This window comes from Aotus nancymaae, unplaced genomic scaffold (genome assembly GCF_030222135.1).
Source record: "Aotus nancymaae isolate 86718 unplaced genomic scaffold, 86718_ANA_hifiasm-v0.15.2.pri h1tg000015l_0, whole genome shotgun sequence".
Taxonomy (NCBI): Eukaryota; Metazoa; Chordata; class Mammalia; order Primates; family Aotidae; genus Aotus; species Aotus nancymaae.
This window is the reverse complement of record NW_026988426.1, coordinates 1494257-1514563: the sequence shown is the minus strand read 5'-3', so window position 1 is coordinate 1514563 and position 20307 is coordinate 1494257. Positions and strand designations below refer to the sequence as shown.

Here is a 20307-nt window from a genome sequence, read left to right as displayed (position 1 = left end):
GGCACAGATGCTCAGTTCAGCCTCCTTGAGTGGCTAGGACTGGCCTGTCCCACTCCAGAGGAGGGACTCTCCATCTTGCACCCTCCCCCTTGGCAGGTGTGGTGGATGCCCACCTGATCATGCACCAGCTAGCTTGCAATGGTGTCCTGGAAGGCATCCGTATCTGCAGGAAGGGCTTCCCAAACAGGCTGCAGTACCCGGAGTTCAAGCAGAGGTGAGTGATGTCTCGCTGAATGCAAGGCTCAAGACGCCCAGGAGTTCTCCAGCTGATAAGTCACATCCACTGCAGCAGACACGATGGTGTTCAGTCAATACCACCTCACTGTCAGTCACTACCTAAGTATACACTGGCCCACATTTTAGATGAGATTGGGCATGTTCAGGGTGGTACGGCTATAGATGCTGCCCCAAATTTCAATTGCCAGCCCCTGCATTTCTTGGCTTCTGGATGCTGCTTCACCCCTCCTTGGCAAGCTGAAAGTCCCAGGAATTAATGCCTCCCTGGAAGGAGCCATCAACCCAGTCAGTGACTGAGGACAGCTGGTATATAAATACCTCAGTTCCCTCACCTTTCACGTGGCTGAGTCTGAGACATTTTCCACATATACTCTCAGACAGCAGTGTGTTTGTAAATGTTTAACAAGGGCTCTCCTGGTCCAAAAAATAGAAGCCCTGATTGCTAGTGTCTGCCCATTTCCATGGTGTAAACACTCCCACTGTGGCTCCCAGTGATCCCAGCAGCATTAAGCTCCAATTGCCTGTTGCACTAAATGCCTCCACAACATGCCTTTTATTGGCTTTCTGTCCATTCCTTGCTCTGCTACCTCCCAGATAAACTATTTGCATTTGAATTCTTTTTTTTTTTTGGAGACGGAGTTTCGCTCTTGTTACCCGGGCTGGAGTGCAATGGCGCGATCTCGGCTCACCGCAACCTCCGCCTCCTGGGTTCAGGCAATTCTCCTGCCTCAGCCTCCCGAGTAGCTGGGATTACAGGCACGCGCCACCATGCCCAGCTAATTTTTTTGTATATTTAGTAGAGACAGGGTTTCACCATGTTGACCAGGATGGTCTCGATCTCTTGACCTCGTGATCCACCCGCCTCGGCCTCCCAAAGTGCTGGGATTACAGCATTTGAATTCTTATCTCGGAGTCTGCTTCTGGAGGAATACTGGGGTAACTAATAACCCCACCTCAGAGATGATCTTCTTCTACCTCCTCCAACTTCCTCCAACATAAGACCACAGACTGATGGGTCAGGAAAGGTCACTAGTAGTCACCTATCCAAGCCCCTCTGAAGTCCCCAGCTGGGGACTTTTGTGTCCCAGGTCACAAAGGGGGCTGCTCACAGGTCAGGATAAAAAAGCTGTTTTCTGATGTCTGGGTCAATGCCCTCTTCTCAACTCCAAGCTCTATCAGGAAGAGATTTTGGTTTCTTCATTTCTAGAAACAGCTCTTCCATGTACCCCCAACCCACATCAATGTCTCCTCCCAAACTGTAGCCCTTATTCGAAAGCCTCCTATCAATCTTATCTCTGCCTCCCTGGGGCATCTGTCAAACAAGTCTAATCCCTGTCCAAAGCCCATCTCAAAGACCAGCAGATAACTGCATTAACATGCTTTAGTGCTGTCGGCTTGGGCACAGTGATAACTGCCAATCATTTCTCTCCTGCCAGGTACCAAGTGCTGAACCCCAACGTGATTCCCCAGGGGTTTGTGGACAACAAGAAGGCCTCAGAGCTGCTTCTTGCAGCCATTGAACTGGATGTGAATGAATACAAAATTGGACATACCAAGGTAGGGTCTGGTGGGCAGTCTCCCCCTACACACCCCTTCAGTCTTATTCCAAGAAGGTGGGCTTCGGGGTGTGGATTCCACCTGGCCACTGACCAATGGCCTGTTTCGGGCAAGTCTGCCAGCTGCTGAAAGCCTCTGTTTCCTGAAAAACCAGGGTTGATCATGCTAGCCTCACAGAATTTGGAGTGATTAGAGGCAACATGCATAGAACCCAGCTCAGGTCAGAGGGGAACTCAAGCAATAGTAGAATATTTCTTAGAACCCTACGTTTCTTTTCTTTTCTTTTTTTTTTTTTTTGAGACAGGGTCTTCCTGGAGTACAGTGGTGCAATCATAGCTCACTACAACTTCGAATTCCCAGGCTCAAGTGATCCTCCTGCCTCAGCCTCCCAAGTAGCTGGGACTTAAGGAGGCACACATCATCACAGCCAGCTAATTTTTAAAATTATTTGTAGAGATGGGGTCTCACTCTGTTGTCCAGGCTAGTCTCGAACTCCTGGGCTCAAGCAATCCTCCTGCCTCAGCCTCCCAAAGTGCTGGGATTACAGGCATAAGCCATTGCACCTGGCCTGAGCCCTGAGTTTCCAAGAATAAAAAGGGCCAATCAGAATCAAGGTCCTGGATCTGACCCTGTCGGGAAGTTTGCTTGGGCGGGGCCTGGACAGTGAAGAACTGTAAGCCCAGCTCTGAGCTGGCAGCTAAGCCCAAATGACTCAAACAGAGCAGCCTCCTGTTCCTGACTCATGGGGCCTAAGTTGCCCTGGGTCTATCCCATTTCCTGGCCCTGCAGCATCCTGTTGGGGTTGTAAAGGCTGGCCAGGCCAGTGGTGCAAGGTGTCCTTACACAGCCACCCCCTGCAGACTGCACCTCAACATGATCTCCCCATGACACAGGAGGTTCACTGGCTTTGCAGTCAGGAGAGGGCTCAAAGCCTGCCTCTGTGTCGCCTGGAGCAGATTATATCTCTCTCCAAGTTCTCATGCATGACGCACGCTTGGCATGGAAGCTTGCAGCATGCCTGTGCCTCTAATGCATCTGGTCACTCAGCAAACGCTTATGGTGTGCCTACTGTGTGCCAGGGACGGTTCCAGGCTCTAGGGACACACAGTGAAGAGAACAGAATGAGTCCCTCACTCCCTGGAGCTTGCTTTATAACACTCTGTGTGTGCAGAATTGTAACACTGCCCTAGAACCTGGCGGAACTGTTTGTTTTGTCCTCCTTCACAATTAAGATGTGCTGTAAATAGCTAGATTGACTTGTCGGGGACACTTGAGGTTTGCAGACAGGATCATTGAATACTTGAGCTGGAAAGAATCTTAGAAACCAGCAGGCCCCTCCTTTCCCCACCCACCCTTGACAGATGGGGAACTTAAGAAAGCCTGGAGAGGGGGTGGAGGTAGCATACCCAACCTCACAGAATGAGGTGGGACAGAGCTAGTCAGCATCAGGCCCACTGGGCCGGTTGTGTGGATAGGGAAGCCGGAGCTGGTATCTCAGAATCTGGCACAGCTCAGAATCTGGTCTGTTTACCACCTGGCCAAACGGACCCTATCTTGCTATTGTACAAGGGTTGTATGAGGCATGTCGGTTCCAGGGGAGGGCCCAGGGCTGCTGAGGACAGTTTTGCTCCCTGAGGACTATGCAGACTGGTAGCAGGGGTAGAACAAAGAACAGGATGGTTCTGACTGCAAATGGTGTTCCTATGTTTGGAGTTGGCTCAGGTGGGCCCCACCCCCAGCCACATGCTTGTTGCAAAGACCAAACCTCAACGCCAATTAATTTTGAAATATCAGGAAACATTTTATGACATCAAACCCAATTTCTCTACTTTGTGATGTCCAGCCCCTCGGGGGCCTTTTGGGGGCAGGGAGCATTCTTTCTCATCTTTTACCCACAGGGACTCATTTGGGTTCTGTACTCTCTGGTCCCATGTGGCATCTTGGGCTCTTGTAGCTTGGAGGCCCTATAGGCAACATTCTCTCCAGACAGGAGGGGAGGCCTAGGCACCCCCAAGGGACAGTGACTTAACCACAGTCACACACACAGCACATCCAAGGCAGGCTGAGGCCAGAATGCAGGTCTCCTGGCACCTTCTATCCTTCTAAAAGTTTCTATCATGTCCTATTTGAAGCCTGGAAAAAGGTGTTACATCATGAAACATAAAGCCAGCACCTGTGAACCCACTGAAAAGCCTGGAATGTCAACTTTGCATGTCTTTCCTCCCCCATCTCCTCCCCACCCACAGGAGTAACCTCGCCTTGAATTTTGACATAAACCATTCTCTTACCTTTTTTTTTCTTAAGAGACATGGTCTTGGCCAGGCGTGGTAGCTCATGCCTCTAAAACCAACACTTTGGGAAGCCGAGGCAGGCAGATCATGAGGTCAAGAGATGAGACCATCCTGGTCAACATGGTGAAACCCCGTCTCTACTAAAAATAAAAAAAAATTAGTTGAGTGTGGTGGCACACACCTGTAATCCCAGCTACTCAGAAGGCTGAGGCAGGAGAATCATTTGAACCCCAGAGGAGAGGCTGCAGTAAGCTGAGATCACACCACTGTACTCTAGCCTGAGTGACAGAGGGAGACTCTGTCTAAAAAAAAAAAAAAAAAGAGACATGGTCTTGCTCTGTCACCCAGACTGGAGTGCAGTCACACAATCACAGCTCACTGCGGCTTCAAATCCTAGGCTCAAGCAATTCTCCAACCTCAACCTCCCAAGTAGCTGAGAATACAGGTGCACACCACTACACCTGGCTAATTTTTGTATTTTTTGTAGATATGGAGTCTCACTATGTTGCCAAGGCTGTTCCCCAACTCCTGGGCTCAAACAATCCTCCCACCTCAGCCTCCCAAAGCATTGGGATTACAGGCATAAGCACACCACCTGGCTCATTTTCTTACCTGTCAAAAATAGCTTTAGCACATATGCCTGCAGTTGTGCTTGGTTTTGAGTGTCATGGAAGTATCGTACTTGACACACCCTTCTGTGACATTCTTCCATGACGTGCTTTTATCTCTTCGCCATGTTTCTAAGCTTCAGCCTCATTGGTACATGACATTATCACTGCCACACTGCATGAACATTCTTGCTGATGGTCCTGTGCAGGAGTTTCTCTAGAACAAAGTTCTCAACCTTGGCTGTATATTAGACTCATCTGGGGGGATTTTTAAAACATCCACAGGCGGGGCATGGTGGCTCATGCCTATAATTCCTGCATTTTGGGAGGCTGAGGTGGGAAGATCACTTGAGTCTAGGAGTTCAAGGCCATCCTGGGCAACATAGCCAGACTCCATCTCAGAAAAAAATTTTTTAATTAGCTGGACATGGTGGAACATGCCTGTAATCCCAGCACTTTGGGAGGCCCAGCCTGGACAACATAGTGAGACCCCATCCCTACAAATAATAATAAATTTAGCTGGTGGCATGTGCCTGTAGTCTCAGCCACTCAGAAGACTGAGATGGGAGTATCGCTTAAGCTCAGGAGGTCGAGGCTGCAGTCATCTGTAATCATGACACTGCACTCCAGCCTGGGCGACAGAGTGAGATCCTTTCCGAAAAACAAAACCAGGCCGGGCGCAGTGGCTCATGCCTGTAATTCCAGCACTTTGGGAGGCCGAGGCGGGTGGATCACAAGGTCAAGAGATCGAGACCATCCTGGTCAACATGGTAAAACCCCATCTCTACTAAAAATACAAAAAATTAGCTGGGCATGGTGGCGCATGCCTGTAATCCCAGCTACTCAGGAGGTTGAGGCAGGAGAATTGCCTGAACCCAGGAGGAGGAGGTTGCGGTGAGCCGAGATAGCGCCATTGCACTCCAGCCTGGGTAACAAGAGCGAAACTCCATCTCAAAAAAAAAAAACAAAAACAAAAAACAAAAACCCTTCTTTGATTTAAAACTCCTCCAACTAGCTGCCTTGGGTGACAGCTGGGCTTTTTCAAAGGCGTGCCGTCTTTTCCCCAGGTGTTCTTCCGTGCAGGCATCCTGGCCAAGCTTGAGGACATGAGGGACGAGCGTCTGGCCAAGATCATGACGATGCTGCAGTGTCGGCTCCGGGGCTTCCTCATGAGGGTGGAGTTCAAGAAGATGCTGGAACGAAGGTAGCACTCACAAACACCAACAGGAAGGCCCAGGGGAGCCACAAGCACTCAAGGACAGCACCACTAGCCACACCGTGTGGTTGGCAAGGGGTGGATGCCAATGTCCTTGCTGGCACAGGAATCCTGTGTGGCTGGCCAGGCATGGTGGCTTATGCCTGTAATCCCAGCACTTTGGGAGGCCAAGGCAGGCAAATCACCTGAGGTCAGGAGTTCGAGACCAGCCTGGCCAATGCGGTGAAACCCTGTCTCTACAAAAAATACAAAAATTAGCTGGGCGTGGTGGTGCATGCCTGTAATCCTAACTACTTGTGAGGCTGAGGCAGGAAACTCACTTGAACCCGTGAGGCAGAGGTTGCAGTGAGCCAAGATTGTGCCATTGCACTCCAGCCTGGGCAACAAGAGCAAAACTCCATCTCAAAAAAAAAAAAAAGAATCCTGTCTCTCAAAGCTAACACAATCAAGTTGACAAACTGGGTGTCTTCAAACAACAGGAATTAAAAAAAAATTTTTTTATTGAGGGCCCGGCACGGTGGCTCACACCTGTAATCTCAGCACTTTGGGAGGCTGAGGCAAGCAGATCACAAGGTCAGGAGTTCAAGCCCAGCCTGATCAACATGGTGAAACCCTGTCTCTACTAAAAATACACAAATTAGGTGGCCGTGGTAGCGCACACCTGTAACCCCAGCTACTCAGGAGGCTGAGGCAGGAGAATCACTTGAACCCGGGAGGCGGAGGTTATAGTGAGCTGAGATCACACCACTGTACTCCAGCCTGAGTGACAGAGTGAGACTCTGTCTGAAAAAAAAAAAATTAACTGATACCTAATAGATATGCATATTTTTGGGTTTCATGTGATAATTTGACACATTCATATAATAAAATCAGGATAACTGGGATATCCATAACCTTAAATTTTATTTTTGAAGGGGGATGGGATCTTGCTCTGTGGCCCAGGCTGGAGTGCAGTGGTGTGACCATAGCTCACCACAGCCTCAACCTCCTGGGCTTGAGTGATCCTCCCACCTCAGCCTCCTGAGTAGCTGGGACTACAGGTGCACAGTACCACACCTGGCTAATTTTTTTTTTTTTTTTTTTGGTAGCGATGAGGTCTCCCTATGTTGCCCAAGGCCCAGGCTCATCTCAAACTTCTGGGCTCAAGTGATCCATCCCCCTCACCCACTTTGAGAAGTCAAAGTGCTGAGACTACAGGCATGAGCCACTATACCCAGCCCATCTTCTCTCTTTTTATATGGGCACCAGTCATATTGAACTAGAGTCCATCTTACTCTAGTATGACCACCTCATCTTAACTAATTATATCTGCTAGGACCCTATTCCCAAACAAGGTCCCCTTCCTTGGTACTTGGGGTTAGGACATCACCAGATCCTTTAGGAGGACACAGCTCAACCCCTAACAGGAAACAATTAACATAAACCCTCTCTTTACAGTTCAGGTCACTTTCAAACGTTTCTCTTACTTGATCCATGTAATGATGCTGTAAGAGGAGCATGGTGGGGCCAGCACCCCCACTTTACAGATGTGGAAACAGATCTGAGAGGTTAAGGAACTGGGGCAGGTTCACGCAGAGCCAGGATTAGAACTCAGCAATTCTCACTCCACATCCCTGCCCTTCGAATCATGTTTTTCAGCCATCTCCCTAACCTGGTAATTTAAAAATGGCTGGGTCCAGCCAGGTGTGGTAGCTCATACCTGCAATCCCAGCACTTTGAGAAGCCAAGGCAGGAGGATCACTTGAGCTCAGGAGTTTGAGACCAGCCTGGGCAACAGGAGATAGGGAGACCCCCATCTCTACAAAAAATCAAAAATTAGCAGGTGGTGGTACATGACTGTAGTCCCAGCTACTTTGGAGGCTGAGGCAGGAGGATCGCTTGAGCCAGAGTTCAAAGCTCCAGTGAGCCATAATTGTACCATTGCACTCTAACCTGGGCAATAGAGTGAGACCCTGTCTCAAAAAAAAAAAACAAAAAAAAACCTAGGTCCATCCCAGATGACCTGTGATTGAGTCTATTTCTTTGTGGTCACAGAATTAGTAATGAATTCCTGTTCCCACCAGCAGGCCACCTACAGCCCTATACTGAAGGCAGGGACACCAGTTAGGGGTTGATGCGAGGGATCTTGGCCTGATCCAGCCCAGGGCCTTGGTGCACAGGAGGTCCTCAATAAATGGCAGTTGAATGAAGCTACAGGGAACAAGAAATGGGCGGATTCTAGCAACTTTGCAGATCCGTGGGATTCAGAGACTAATGGGTGATTTCTGGTGAAGGAGGGAAAATGCAGGAGTAAATGACTGCTCTGTCTCAGCCTCGCACCATCTGGGAGGGACTTGGTTCCATCGGGTTTTGTCTCAGCTATCTTAGCTGCTAAGCTCTGATCCCAGCTTGAGTCTCCCTGCCCCCAACCACATGGGCAATGCCCGGTCTTGAGAAAGCACTTTTGTGTCTAGACAAAGTAGATCTGCTGGCTTCTACTCCCAGGCCCCTCCCCTTCCCCAGGGAAGCCAGAAGCCAGGTCCTAACACCTTCATTGTAACCCATTCAACCCTGGATTCTTTTCACAGAATGGGCCTGAAAGTCATTCAGCGGAACGTGCGCAAGTTCCTGCAGCTTCGTTTCTGGGGATGGTGGAAGCTGTACAACAAGGTGAGGACTGAGGGGCCAGGAAAGCAAGGACTGCTGCTGTCTGTGGGTTTGTCGGGAGGGGGCTTGATCCTGGACAGAGGTGCCCCTCGGAGTGAGAAGCTGCAAAAACAGTCTGAAAATGAGGGCACCTTAGAGGCAAAACCTAGCCTCTGTCCAGACAGGAACTAATTCCTCCCTAAGAAAAATCATAGGGCCAGGCACAGTGGCTCATACCCATAATCTCAGCCCTTTGGGAGGCTGAGGAAAGAGGATTACTTGAGGCCAGGAGTTTGAGACCAGCCTGGGCAACATAATGAGACCCCATTTCAAAAGAAAAGAAAGGAAGAGAGAGAGTGTGTGCAAAAGGAAAGGAAAGGAGGGAGGGAGGGAGTAAACAAACATCGTGTGTCTTTCCGCCTTCCATCTCATCCCTCAAATAAAATCCACTTAAGATGGAGAGAGCCACTCCAGCCCCACCAAAAAAAGTGATCTTGATTATTGACTCCTTGCCCCTGGGAATGTTGAGGCATCTTCAACTTCAGTGAGTTCTTGGCTTTAGAGCTGGAGGAACCTCAGGAAATGATGGGGTCTGACCTCTCATTTCCTCTTCTTCTTCTGAAACAGCAATGAGTGTGGTGTGTGAGTCAGCCAGCTGGTGGGACCTACAGATGTGGGTAGCCAGGCCACCCTCAGCCAAGACAGGAGGCCACCAGCCATGGCACTGTATGTGGGTCAGATCATGCCTGAACTGGGGCCACCATTAAGAGGGAACATGTCCCTGGGCACCAGAGGAGGGAGTCGGGCACCAGGCAGCTATGTTCAGGAGACAGGAGGACCTGCAGAGGGTAAGGACGGGATCTGAGTCATCTCGGATGGCCCTGAGTCCTCCATAGCTCACAAGGAAGTTTCTTTATATTCCCCATGGGAAAGAACTGGTTAACAATCAGCACCGACCACAAATGGAAAGGGAGGAATAGCAAGTTCTGCTTCCCCATATGTAAACACACACAGGCTGGCCCTGGAGGACCTGAGACTGGAGAGGAATCTATATGAGCACATCTCAAAGGCCAGGTATTGCCGGTGCTGCCTGGGTTTCCTCACCTGTTCCATGATGCACCTTTCTTTACATTAATTCACTTTTTTTTTTTTTGAGACAGGGTCTCGTTCTGTCACCTAGGCTGGAGTATAGTGGCATGATCCCAGCTCACTGCAACCTCCACCTCCCGGGTTCAAGCAATTCTCCTGCCTCAGCTTCCCCCTTCCCAGTAGCTGGGATTATAAGCATCTGCCACCACACCCGACTAATTTTTGTTCAGTAGAGATGGGGTTTTACCATGTTGGCCAGGCTGGTCTCAAACACCTGACCTCAGGTGATCCACCCACCTTGGCCTCCCAAAGCACTGGGATTATAGGAGTGAGTCACCACACCTGGCCTCACTTTTGCCCAGGCTGGAGTGCAGTGATGCAATCATAGCTCACTGCAGCCTCAAACTCCTGGACTCAAGCTATCCTTCCATCACAGCCTCCCAAATAGCTGGGACTATAGGTGTGCGCCTCCATGCCTAGCTAATTTTTAATTTTTGTTTTTGAAGAGACAGGGTCTTGCTATGTTGCCCAGGCTGGTCTCAAACTCCTGGCCTCAAACAATCTTGCCACGTCAGCCTCCCAAATGGCTGCGATTACAGGTTCATAGCACCCACCCAGCTCATTTTTAAATTTTTTGTAGAGACAAGGTCTTGCTACATTGCCCTGGCCAGTTGCAAACTCCTGACCTCAAGTAATTCTCCACAGCCTCCTGGAATTACAGGCATGAGACACTGTGCCCAGCCACAAATTTTATTTTAAAAGGAAACTTTGTAGTCTTACCTGCTTTAATCTCATCCTAACCAAATGTTATCCACAAAAGTGTGAGTTTGAGGAGTTCTTTTTCATTTTTTAAATTACCTATTAAAGTAACTATGTCACAACTCAATCAAAGGGTGTCTACGCTTAAATGCATCTCACCGGACCCCCTGGTATACAATTAGACTCTGGGAAGACCCAGGCCAATGGCCTTTAAGGTTCCTTCTGAGTAGACACAGTAGCAACAGCTATAAACTCCCTGCTCATTACTATTAGACCTGACAGAGCAAGGTCTTGTTCTAATTAGTTTTTTGTTTTGTTTTGTTTTGAGAGAGTCTCGCTCTATCGCTCAGGCTGGAGTGCAGTGGCAACTTCTGCCTCCCGAGTAGCTGGGATTAAGGTGCCCACCACCATGCCCAGCTAATTTTTTGTATTTTTAGTAGAGACGGGGTTTCACCATGTTGGCCAGGCTGTTCTCGAACTCCTGAACTCAGGTGATCCACCCACTTCGGCCTCCCAAAGTGCTGGGATTACAGGTGTGAGCCACAGCGCCCAGCATTTTTAGTTTTTTTTTTTTTTTTTAATCCTCTCCTCTTCGTATACTAACGAAGTTCTAACCTTTTTTAACAAAGCCAGATAGGCTGGGTCAATGAAAAAACGCTCGTAGTAGGTTTCCATTAAATAAAAAGTGCTACACAGCAGCAAGGTATGGTGGTTATTACAACCTTTTCATGCCAGCTTTGCCACTGTGACATCCCAGCTTCTCAACAACCAGGCTGGCAATGAACGAGGTTTATCTGTTATCTTCCAAAAGAGGCGCAGGCCGTCTCTCCTCCCAAATCCATGTCTAGGACATTTTCCCTCCTGGGAAACATATCTATTGACTATGTATCTATTGTATCTGTGATTCCCAGAGGACCTGCCCCACCAGCTCTGCTAGGTGCTTTAGGGACCCTGAAGGGACAGGAGGGAGGTCAAGGGGCTTGCAGACACAGGGCAGAATATGGGTGGTGGGACCAGATAGAGCCTGGAGCTCCAGTGCAGGTGAGAAAGGCCAAGTACATGGAGAGATCCTGATGGGTGCTGCAGGTGCAGAGCAGGAGCAAATGCTACTGGCTGAACAGCAAAGAAGGCCCAGTCGTACAGACATAGGTGCAGGGGCACCGGCCAGGGCGGGAAGTGTCAGCTGAGACAGTGCAGGAGGAGAGCACGGGCTACACTGTGGAAGGCCTACAAGGCCAAGTTGAGAGGTAGGACTTCAGGTTAGAGAGAAGATGAAAGAAGTGAGAGAGTAGGAGACAGAGAGACACACACACACACAGAGAAAAACAAATAAAGAGAAAGACACAGACACACATAGACAGAAAATGAGAGAGAGAGAAACAGAGAGAGACAGCACAGCAGAGAGAGAGACAGAGATAGAGATACCATGAGACAGAGAAAGTGACAGGGAGAGAGAAAAACAGAGAGAGGGAGACAGCAATAGAGAGAGACCGAGAAGAGAGGCAGAGATAAGGACAGCATGAAAAAGACAGAAAGAGACACACAAAAAGAGAGAAAAAGTGGGCAGGTGAGAGAGAGCAAAATGAGACAAAAAGAGACGGAAACAGAGAGACAGAGGGGCAGCACTCGATATGGAAGGAAGGAGGAAGGGGACCCCGAGGCTGTTCATTTCGCCAGGGCTCCTGCTATCTACACAACGTGCAGAACAGATGTAAGCCTTGGGGCGCCTAGATGCTGAGGACACCTCCTGACTCCATATCCCTCAGGATTAAAGAGCATCCTAAGAATTGTCCTAGGCAAGGATGGGCCTTCTCTGTTGAGGCTAGGGATACTTTACACAAGAAGCTTGGCCTGGTGGCATCTGTGGAGAGGGACCCCACCCATAGAGATACAGCAAGAGCTGCTTCCCCCCACCATGGTGCTGTGAGGTGACACCTGAGGCAGAGACCACACAGCCCACCGTCTATCTCCCAGCAAAGTCCATCCTCCTAACACTCTTCAGTGGTGCTCATCGCCCAGGTCAAACCGCTCCTGAATGTGGCTCGGCAAGAGGAAGAGATGAAGGCCAAGGAGGAGGAGCTCAGGAGTGCCATGGCCAAGACCCAGGAGCTGATAAACAAGGTCAAGGAGCTGGAGGAGAAGATGGCCACACTTAGCCAGGAGAAGAACGACCTCACCATCCAACTGCAGGCTGTATGCAGGGTCCTGGGGAGAAGGGTGGGGGGACCCACGTACAGCCTGGACCCAGGGAAGTGGAAAGGGCGAGCTCTTCCCAAAACCCATGCCCCTCCAGACCATGGGGAAATTCTCCAGCATACAAGGTCACCCTCAACCCAACTACCAAAAAGTCTCCATCAAATTTGTGTGTGTGTGTGTGTGTGTGTGTGTGTGTGTGTGTGAGAGAGAGAGAGAGAGAGAGAGAGACAAGAGAGAGAGACAGAGAGAGAGGGAGCAGACAGACAGACAGACACAGGGTCTTGCTCTGTTACCCGGGATGGAGTGGAGTGGCTCAATCACAGCTTATTGCAGCCTCCATCCCCTGGACACAGACGATTCTCCCACCTCAGCCTCCCGAGTAGCTGGGACTACACCACCACGCCCACTGAATTTTTTTGTATTTTTTGTAGAGGCAGGGTCTCACTATGTTGCCCAGGCTGGTCAACTCCAGCCTCAAATGGTCCTCCCATTTCGGCCTCCCAAAGTGCTGAAATTCCAGGTGTGAGCCCCCATGCCCAGCCTCCATCAAATTCTTATTTGAACACAGCAGCAGGCTGGGCACACACAGCTACAGGCCCCGCCTGTAGGGAAAGTCCACGGATGGTAGCCACAGATGGGGTGAGAACGTCGTCCCCTGGAGTCAGGGCTGGGCTCTGCCATATGAACTTGGCAACTTACCATCTCTAAGCCTCCTTTTCCTCACCTGTCCAGGAAAACACAGCAGAGAAGAATGAACAACGTCATTTCTGTAGGGTGCCTGATTAAATGTCCTGCGTTGAATTCACTGCCAGGGTCCTTCTGGTTTGCAAAGCTTCTCCTATTCCTTTCCTGATTTGACTCTCACAGCTGCCCTGTAAGACACCCGATTTTCATGTGCCTCGTACAGAGTGGAAAACCCAGTTTGGCAGACATTTAGAAATTTGATCAAAGTCCCAGGTCCATTAGTAGAAAACCTAGCCCTAGAAGGGGCCCAATTCCATCTTTAGGCCTCCCTGCTCTGCCATGGCCGTCTTCGCTTGCATTTTCCTTCCCTTGTCCCCGAAGCTGCCTCCAACATAATTTCTCTATATCCTCTTCATACCCCTGATAAGTTGTTTGAACTGATAGCCCCATTTTGTTTGTGGAGGCTGAGGCTGGGCTAGACTACAGTGATGGAAGAATCCTCCTGGGCGAGATTCAGGGGCTCATGCCATAAACCCAACACTTTATGGGGCCAAGGCAGGAGGAATGCTTGAGTCCAGGAATTCGAGACCAGGCTGGGTAACATAGTGAAACCCCATCTCTACAAAAACATTTAAAAATAAGCCAGGTGTGGTGGCACACCTGTAGTCCCAGCTACTTAGGAGGCTGAGGTGGGAGAATTGCTTAAGCCTAGAAGGTTGAGGCTGCAGTGAGCCATGATTGCGCCACTGTACCACAGCCTGGGTGACAGAGTGAGACTCTGTCTCAAAAATAAACTTAGCTGGGCATTGAAGTGTGTACCTGTAGTCTCAGCTACTTGGGGGATTGAGGTAGGAAGATTGCTTGAGCCCAGGAGGTCGAGACTCCAAGAGCTGTGATCGCACCACTGCACTCCAGCCTGAGCAACAAAGCAAGACTCTGACTCAGAAAAAAAAAAAGGAATTCAGAGATAGCCTGGCCCCTTGTCCACCCCCATCTAACCCCCAGGACACATTTGTTCAGGACCCATCAGCTCAAGGCTTGTCTAGGGTCTTGGTGTGGTCTTTGCCTGGACCCTGCCTTCGACTGGAGCTCTTTTTCCCAACAGGAGCAAGAGAACCTGATGGATGCAGAGGAGCGCCTGACACAGATGATGAAGACCAAGATGGAGCTGGAGAGCCAGATCTCAGACATGCGAGAGCGGCTGGAGGAAGAGGAGGGCACGGCCGCCTCGCTGAGTGCCGCCAAGCGCAAGCTGGAGGGGGAGCTGAGCGACCTAAAGCGGGACCTGGAGGGCCTGGAAACCACGCTGGCCAAGACAGAGAAGGAGAAGCAGGTGAGGAGAGGCTGGGGCCCTGCCATGCTTTTCTCAGGTGCTCTGCAGGGGCCATACCTAGAGCCTCCATGGTGGCTACGGTCAGTGCCCTAACCACTGGCCACATAGGGCTGTTTTCTTGTTATTATTTTTTGGGGTTTTGTTTTGTTTTGAGACAGAGTCTTGCTCTGTCGCCCAGGCTGGAGTGCAGGGGCACGATCTTGGCTCACTGCAACCTCCACCTTCTGGGTTCAAGTGATTCTCATGCCTCAGCCTCCCGAGTAGCCAGAACTACAGGTATGCACCACCACACCTGATTAATTTTTGTATTTTTAGTAGAGATGGGATTTCACCATGTTGGCCAGACTGGTCTTGAACGCCTGACCTCAGGTGATCCGCCTGCCTCGGCCTCCCAAAGTGCTGGGATTACAGGCACGTACCACCACGCCCGGCTAATTTTTTTGTATTTTTAGCAGAGACGGGGTTTTGCCATGTTGGCCAGGCTGGTCTCAAACTCCTGACCTCAAGTAATCTGCCCGTCTCGGCCTCCCAAAGTGCTGGGATTAGAGGTGTGCGCCACTGTACCCAGCCCACATGGGGCTACATTAATTTACAACTTAAAATGCAGTTCCTCAGTTGCACAAGCCACATTGCAGGTGCTCAACAGCCATGGGCGTGAAGTGCCATTGCAGGGGGCAGCAAAGGCAGAGAAGATATCCATCACTGCAGAAAGTTCTGCTGGGCAGGGCAGCTGACTAAGGGGACTGAAAGCTGTTCCCATCATGGTGAAGTGTCCACCTTTAACTGTTGAATTTCTGCCCAAACAAGCAGTTGCTGCCCCTCTGAGCAGCTCCCTGGGGGAAGCCCTGGCTCCTGATGCATCCCCTTCCTGCTGTTGCAGGTATGTCGGGTTCATGAGCAGGGTAAAAGGGACTCTGCCTAAACCTGTGCTTCTGCTCTGCTGCACACACACAAACCACCAGGGATACGGTCAGGTGCAGACCCTGGCAGGTCTGGTGGGGTCCAAGGATCTACATTTCTAGCATGCTCCTAGGCGATGCCACTGCCGACATCCAGGGACCACACTTTGAGGAGTCTAGGTTCTTGCTGCTCCCCTTTATCCCCAAGGTTCTGACTTGGTTGGCCTGGGACACACCCTGGGTGCTGGCATTTCTCAAGCTCCCAGGAAACTCTAGAGTGCACCCAAGCTGAAGACTCCCTCCTTTCCTCTTCACAAAGGCTGTTTCCAGCCTTAACAACCCACCTCTCTCCCTGCCCTGGTTTCCAGGCCCTGGATCACAAGGTCCGTACCCTGACTGGGGATCTCTCACTCCGTGAAGACTCCATCGCCAAGCTCCAGAAGGAGAAGAGGGCCCTGGAGGAGTTGCACCAGGTAGGTTTCCCCTGAGTCTTTCCTCAGGCCAGCAGCTAAAGCTTAGTACAATGTGCTTTGCATTGGAGACTAGAGCCCCCATTTCAAATCCTGGCTCTGATGCCGCTTCAGCTTGGGACCGCAAGGAAGTTAAGGAATCTCTGTACATCTCAATTTCCTCAAGAGTGACATGGGTGTGGCCCCCTCTTGCCTTCCTTCGAAATTTGTTATAAGTAGGGCAACAATATATTTTGTTTTCCAAACTAGGACAGTTTTGAGAGCAAGAGGGGGAGCTATGAACAATTATGAATCATCCAGGCATGGCAGCTCACACCTGTAATCCTAGCACTTTGGGAGGCTGATGGGGGAGGATCCCTTGAGTTTAAAAGTTTAAGACCAGTCTGGGCAACATGGCAAAATTCCCATCTCTACAAAAAATGACAAAAATTAGCCAGGTCTGGTGACATGTGCCTGTAGTCCCAGCTATTCAGGAGGCTGAGGCAAGAGGATAACTTGAACCCAGGAGTCAGAGGTTGCAGTGAGCCAAAATTGCGCCAAATTACACTCCAGCCTGGGTGACAGAGCAAGACTCTGTCTCAAAAAAACAAACAACAACAACAAAACAATGATGAGTTAGGTTGGGCCCATGCACACTGGAGAAAGTATGCTCACTGGAATGGTGGGGTTGGAGCAGGGGGTATGGAAATGACCTGTGAGCTCAAAAGGCCCAGCAAACCCTGACACTGTGGCAACAACAGGTCATGAGCTCTTGAGGCCATGGGGAGACTCCCCTACTTTCCCAGGGCTGCTGTCACGGGCTCAGGCTTCTCAATGCAGAGCTGACCTCCAGAGAAACAGGGGCAAACAGCCAGACAGTGGACCCTCGTCCTTGTGTTTGCTGACACCATGAATCCACATGTCCCCTGAGTGTCTCTCCCTGCTGCCTTGGGAACTGCCACTCTTGCCCTGTGATTTTCAAGCATATCAGACCCAGAGCCCCCTTTCATAGCAAATACAGTCAATTTGTGTTATTTACAGTCGTTATGTTTTTGTTTTTGTTTATTTTTGAGACAGAGTCTTACTCTGTCACCCAGGCTGGAGTATAGTGGCATGATCTCAGCTCACTGCAACCTCCGCCTCCCAGGTTCAAGCAATTCTCCTGCCTCAGCCTCCTGAGTAGCTGGGATTTCAGGTGCCTGCCACCACACCTAACTAATTGTATTTTTAGTAGAGACAGGGTTAGACCATGTTGGCCAGGCTGGTCTCAAACTCCTGACCTTGTAATCCACCCGCCTCAGCCTCCCAAAGTGCCAGGTCTACAGGCATGAGCCACTGTGCCCAGCCAATTTTTGTAGGGTTTCATCATGTTGCCCAGGCTGGTCTTGAAATCCTGGGCTCAAGCAATCCTCCTACCTCAGCCTCCCAACGTGCTAGGATTGCAGGCATGAGCCACCGCACCCTGCCAACATTTCCATCAAATAATCAATACATAATTGATGCAACTATGGTCAATACATTACTTTGTTATATGTGTCTTATTTAAATTGTTGATTCACACTGAACTCATGGCCAACAGCACTATCTATACCTTGTGTCTGAATGAAGCTTGTCTCACACATGTATTTTCTCATAAGGCACATCACCACCTTCCTGCACTAGGAACACTCAACAGCACTTCAGCACTGTGTTTGGGGGTCATTTTAAACAGCAAAACCCCATAAAAAGCAAAAAAAAGCATGGCACTAAATAGAGCATAAAAATGACACTTGTTTACAGTATGAGGTTGACACAAAAAGGCAGAGTATCACCTTGTTCAACCTCAGCAGAAAAAGTGTGCATCAAAATTTCTCCCGACCCCACGTGCATGTTTGCAGATGACCATGAGAAAGTGCTGCGAGTACTGATTGTGGATTACAAATACATTTTGGTGAATGGGTGAATGGACAAATAGAGAATCCAACAAATAGGTCCAGTGTGGTGGCTCATGCCTGTAATCCCAGCACTTTGGAAGGCCAAGGCAGGAGGTCCATTTGAGGCCAGGAGTTCAAGATCAGCCTGGCCAACATGGTGAAACCCCATCTCTACTAAAAATACAAAAAATTAGCCGGGTGTGGTGGAGCACGCTAGTAATCCCAGCTACTCGGGAGGCTGAGGCAGAAGAATCGCTTGAACCCAGGAAACGGAGGTTGTAGTGAGCTGAGATTGTGCCATTGCACTCCAGCCTGGGCAACAAGAATGAAACTCTAAGTCTCAAAATAAATAAATAAATAAAATAGGCCAGGCATGGTGGCTCATGCCTGTAACCCCAGCACTTTGGGAGGAGGCCGAGGTGGGTAGGTCACCTGAGGTCAGTAGTTCGAGACCAGACTGGCCAACATGGCGAAACCCTGTCTCTATTAAAAATACAAAAATTAGCCAGGCATGGTGGTGCTTGCCTGTAGTCCCAGCTCAGGAGCCTGAGGCAGGAGAATTGCTTGAACCTGGGAGGCAGAGGTTGCAGTGAGCCAAGATTGTGCCACTGCACTCCAGCCTGGATGACAGGGCAAGACTCCATCTCACTAATAATAATAATAGTAATATAATAGGCCAGGCTCAGTGGTTCACGTCTGTAATCCCAGCACTTTGGGAGGCCGAGGCAGGTGGATCACCTGAGGTCAGGAGTTCAAGACCAGCCTGGCCAACATGGCAAAACCCCATCTCTATTAAAAAAAATACAAAAGTTAGCTAGGCATGGTGGTGGGCACCTGAATCACAGCTACTCAGAGGCTGAGGCAGGAGAGTCACTTGAACCTGGGAGGCAGAGGTTGCAGTGAGCCAAGATCACACCACTACACTCCAGCCTGGGTGACAGAGCAAGATTCTGTCTCATAAAAATAAATTTATTTTTAATTTAATTTTATAAAAATAAGCAGTAAAAGAATCTCCTTTTACTATTCCTAAGTAAAAATTATAAATAACATAATTTGTAACTTCAAGAAATCAATAGCACACCCTTTGATATAAAGGAGAACTGAGTGGAAACTGACACTAGATAATGTGCTGTCGATGTATAAAAGCTCAGGCAGGTCAGCCAGGTGCAGTGGCTCACGCCTGTAATCCCAGCACTTTGGGAGGCCAAGACAGGCAGATCACTTGAGGCCAGGAGTTTGAGACCAGCCTGGCCAACATGGTGAAACCCTGTCTCAAAAAAAAAAAAAAAAACCTCAGGCAGGTCAACTAGTAGATGGACACAGGAGGGTGTGTGGTGACTCAGATGACAAGGTGTGGTGCTATCAGGGATGGGATTTATAGAATGGTGCATAACTTTTAGGAAACAACGATAACCAAATACATCTTCTCTCAGTTTCCATTGTACATCATTTTTTTTTTTTTTGAGATGGAGTCTTGCACTGTCGCCTGGATGGAGTGCAGTGGCGAAATCTCAGCTCACTGCAACCTCTGCCTCCCAGGTTCAAGTGATTCTCCTGCCTCAGCCTCCCGAGTAGCTGGGATTACAGGCACCCACCACCATACCCAGCTAATTTTTTGTAGTTTTAGTACAGACAGGGTTTCACCATGTTGGTCAGGCTGGTCTCAAACTCCTGACCTCAAGTGATCCACCCAACTCAGCCTCCCAAAGTGCTGAGATTATAGGCGTGAGCCACCGTGCCCCACCAGTATATCATTCTTTTCAAATGTAGTGTCTGGGCACAGTGGCTAATGCCTGTAATGCCTGTAATCCCAGCACTCTGGGAAGCCGAGGCAGGCAGATCACTTGAGGTCAGGAATTTGAGACCAGCCTGGCCAACATGGCAGAACCCTGTCTAAACTAAAAAGGCAAAAATTAGCCAGATGTGGTGGCACGTACCTGTAGTCTCAGCTACTTGAGAGGCTGAGGTATGAGAATCACTTGAACCTGGGAGGCAGAGGTTGCAGTGAGCCAAGATCAAGCCACTGCACTCCAGCCCAGGCAACAGAGAGAGACCTTGTTGCAAAATAAAAAAATAAATAAAAATAAAATAAAATAAAATGTAGTGCAGGCCAGGTGCAGTGGCTCATGCCTGTAACCTTAGCATGAGGATTTATAGGAGGATTGCCGAGCCAGGAGGATCGCTTGAGCTTGGGAGTTTTAGACCAACCTGGGAAACATAGCAAGACCCTGTCTCTACAAAAAATTTAAAAATAAGCCTGGTGTGGTGGCATGTGCCTGTAGTCCCAGCTACTTGGGAGGCTGAGGCAGAAGTACTGCTTGAGCCCAGGGGTTCAAGACCAGCCTGGGCAACATAGCAAGACCCTGTTTCTACAAAAAATAGGAAAAACAATTAGCCAGGAGGCTGGGGCAAGAGGGTTGCTTGAGCCCAAGAGGTGGAGGCTGCAGTTAG

At 49.6% G+C, this 20307-nt stretch overlaps 1 protein-coding gene across 2 annotated transcripts in view; it reads left to right on the top strand.

The window, feature by feature from the left end:
- Positions 1-20307, top strand: part of LOC105719403 (myosin-16) — an 81562-nt gene that overhangs the window by 28344 nt on the left and 32911 nt on the right. For both annotated transcript variants that reach the window (XM_064376353.1, XM_064376352.1), the window contains 7 exons: positions 97-214; positions 1674-1794; positions 5761-5897; positions 8477-8558; positions 12402-12575; positions 14368-14595; positions 15863-15967. In XM_064376353.1, coding sequence (XP_064232423.1) covers positions 97-214; positions 1674-1794; positions 5761-5897; positions 8477-8558; positions 12402-12575; positions 14368-14595; positions 15863-15967 — 965 coding nt within the window. The remainder of the gene's footprint in view (positions 1-96; positions 215-1673; positions 1795-5760; positions 5898-8476; positions 8559-12401; positions 12576-14367; positions 14596-15862; positions 15968-20307) is intronic.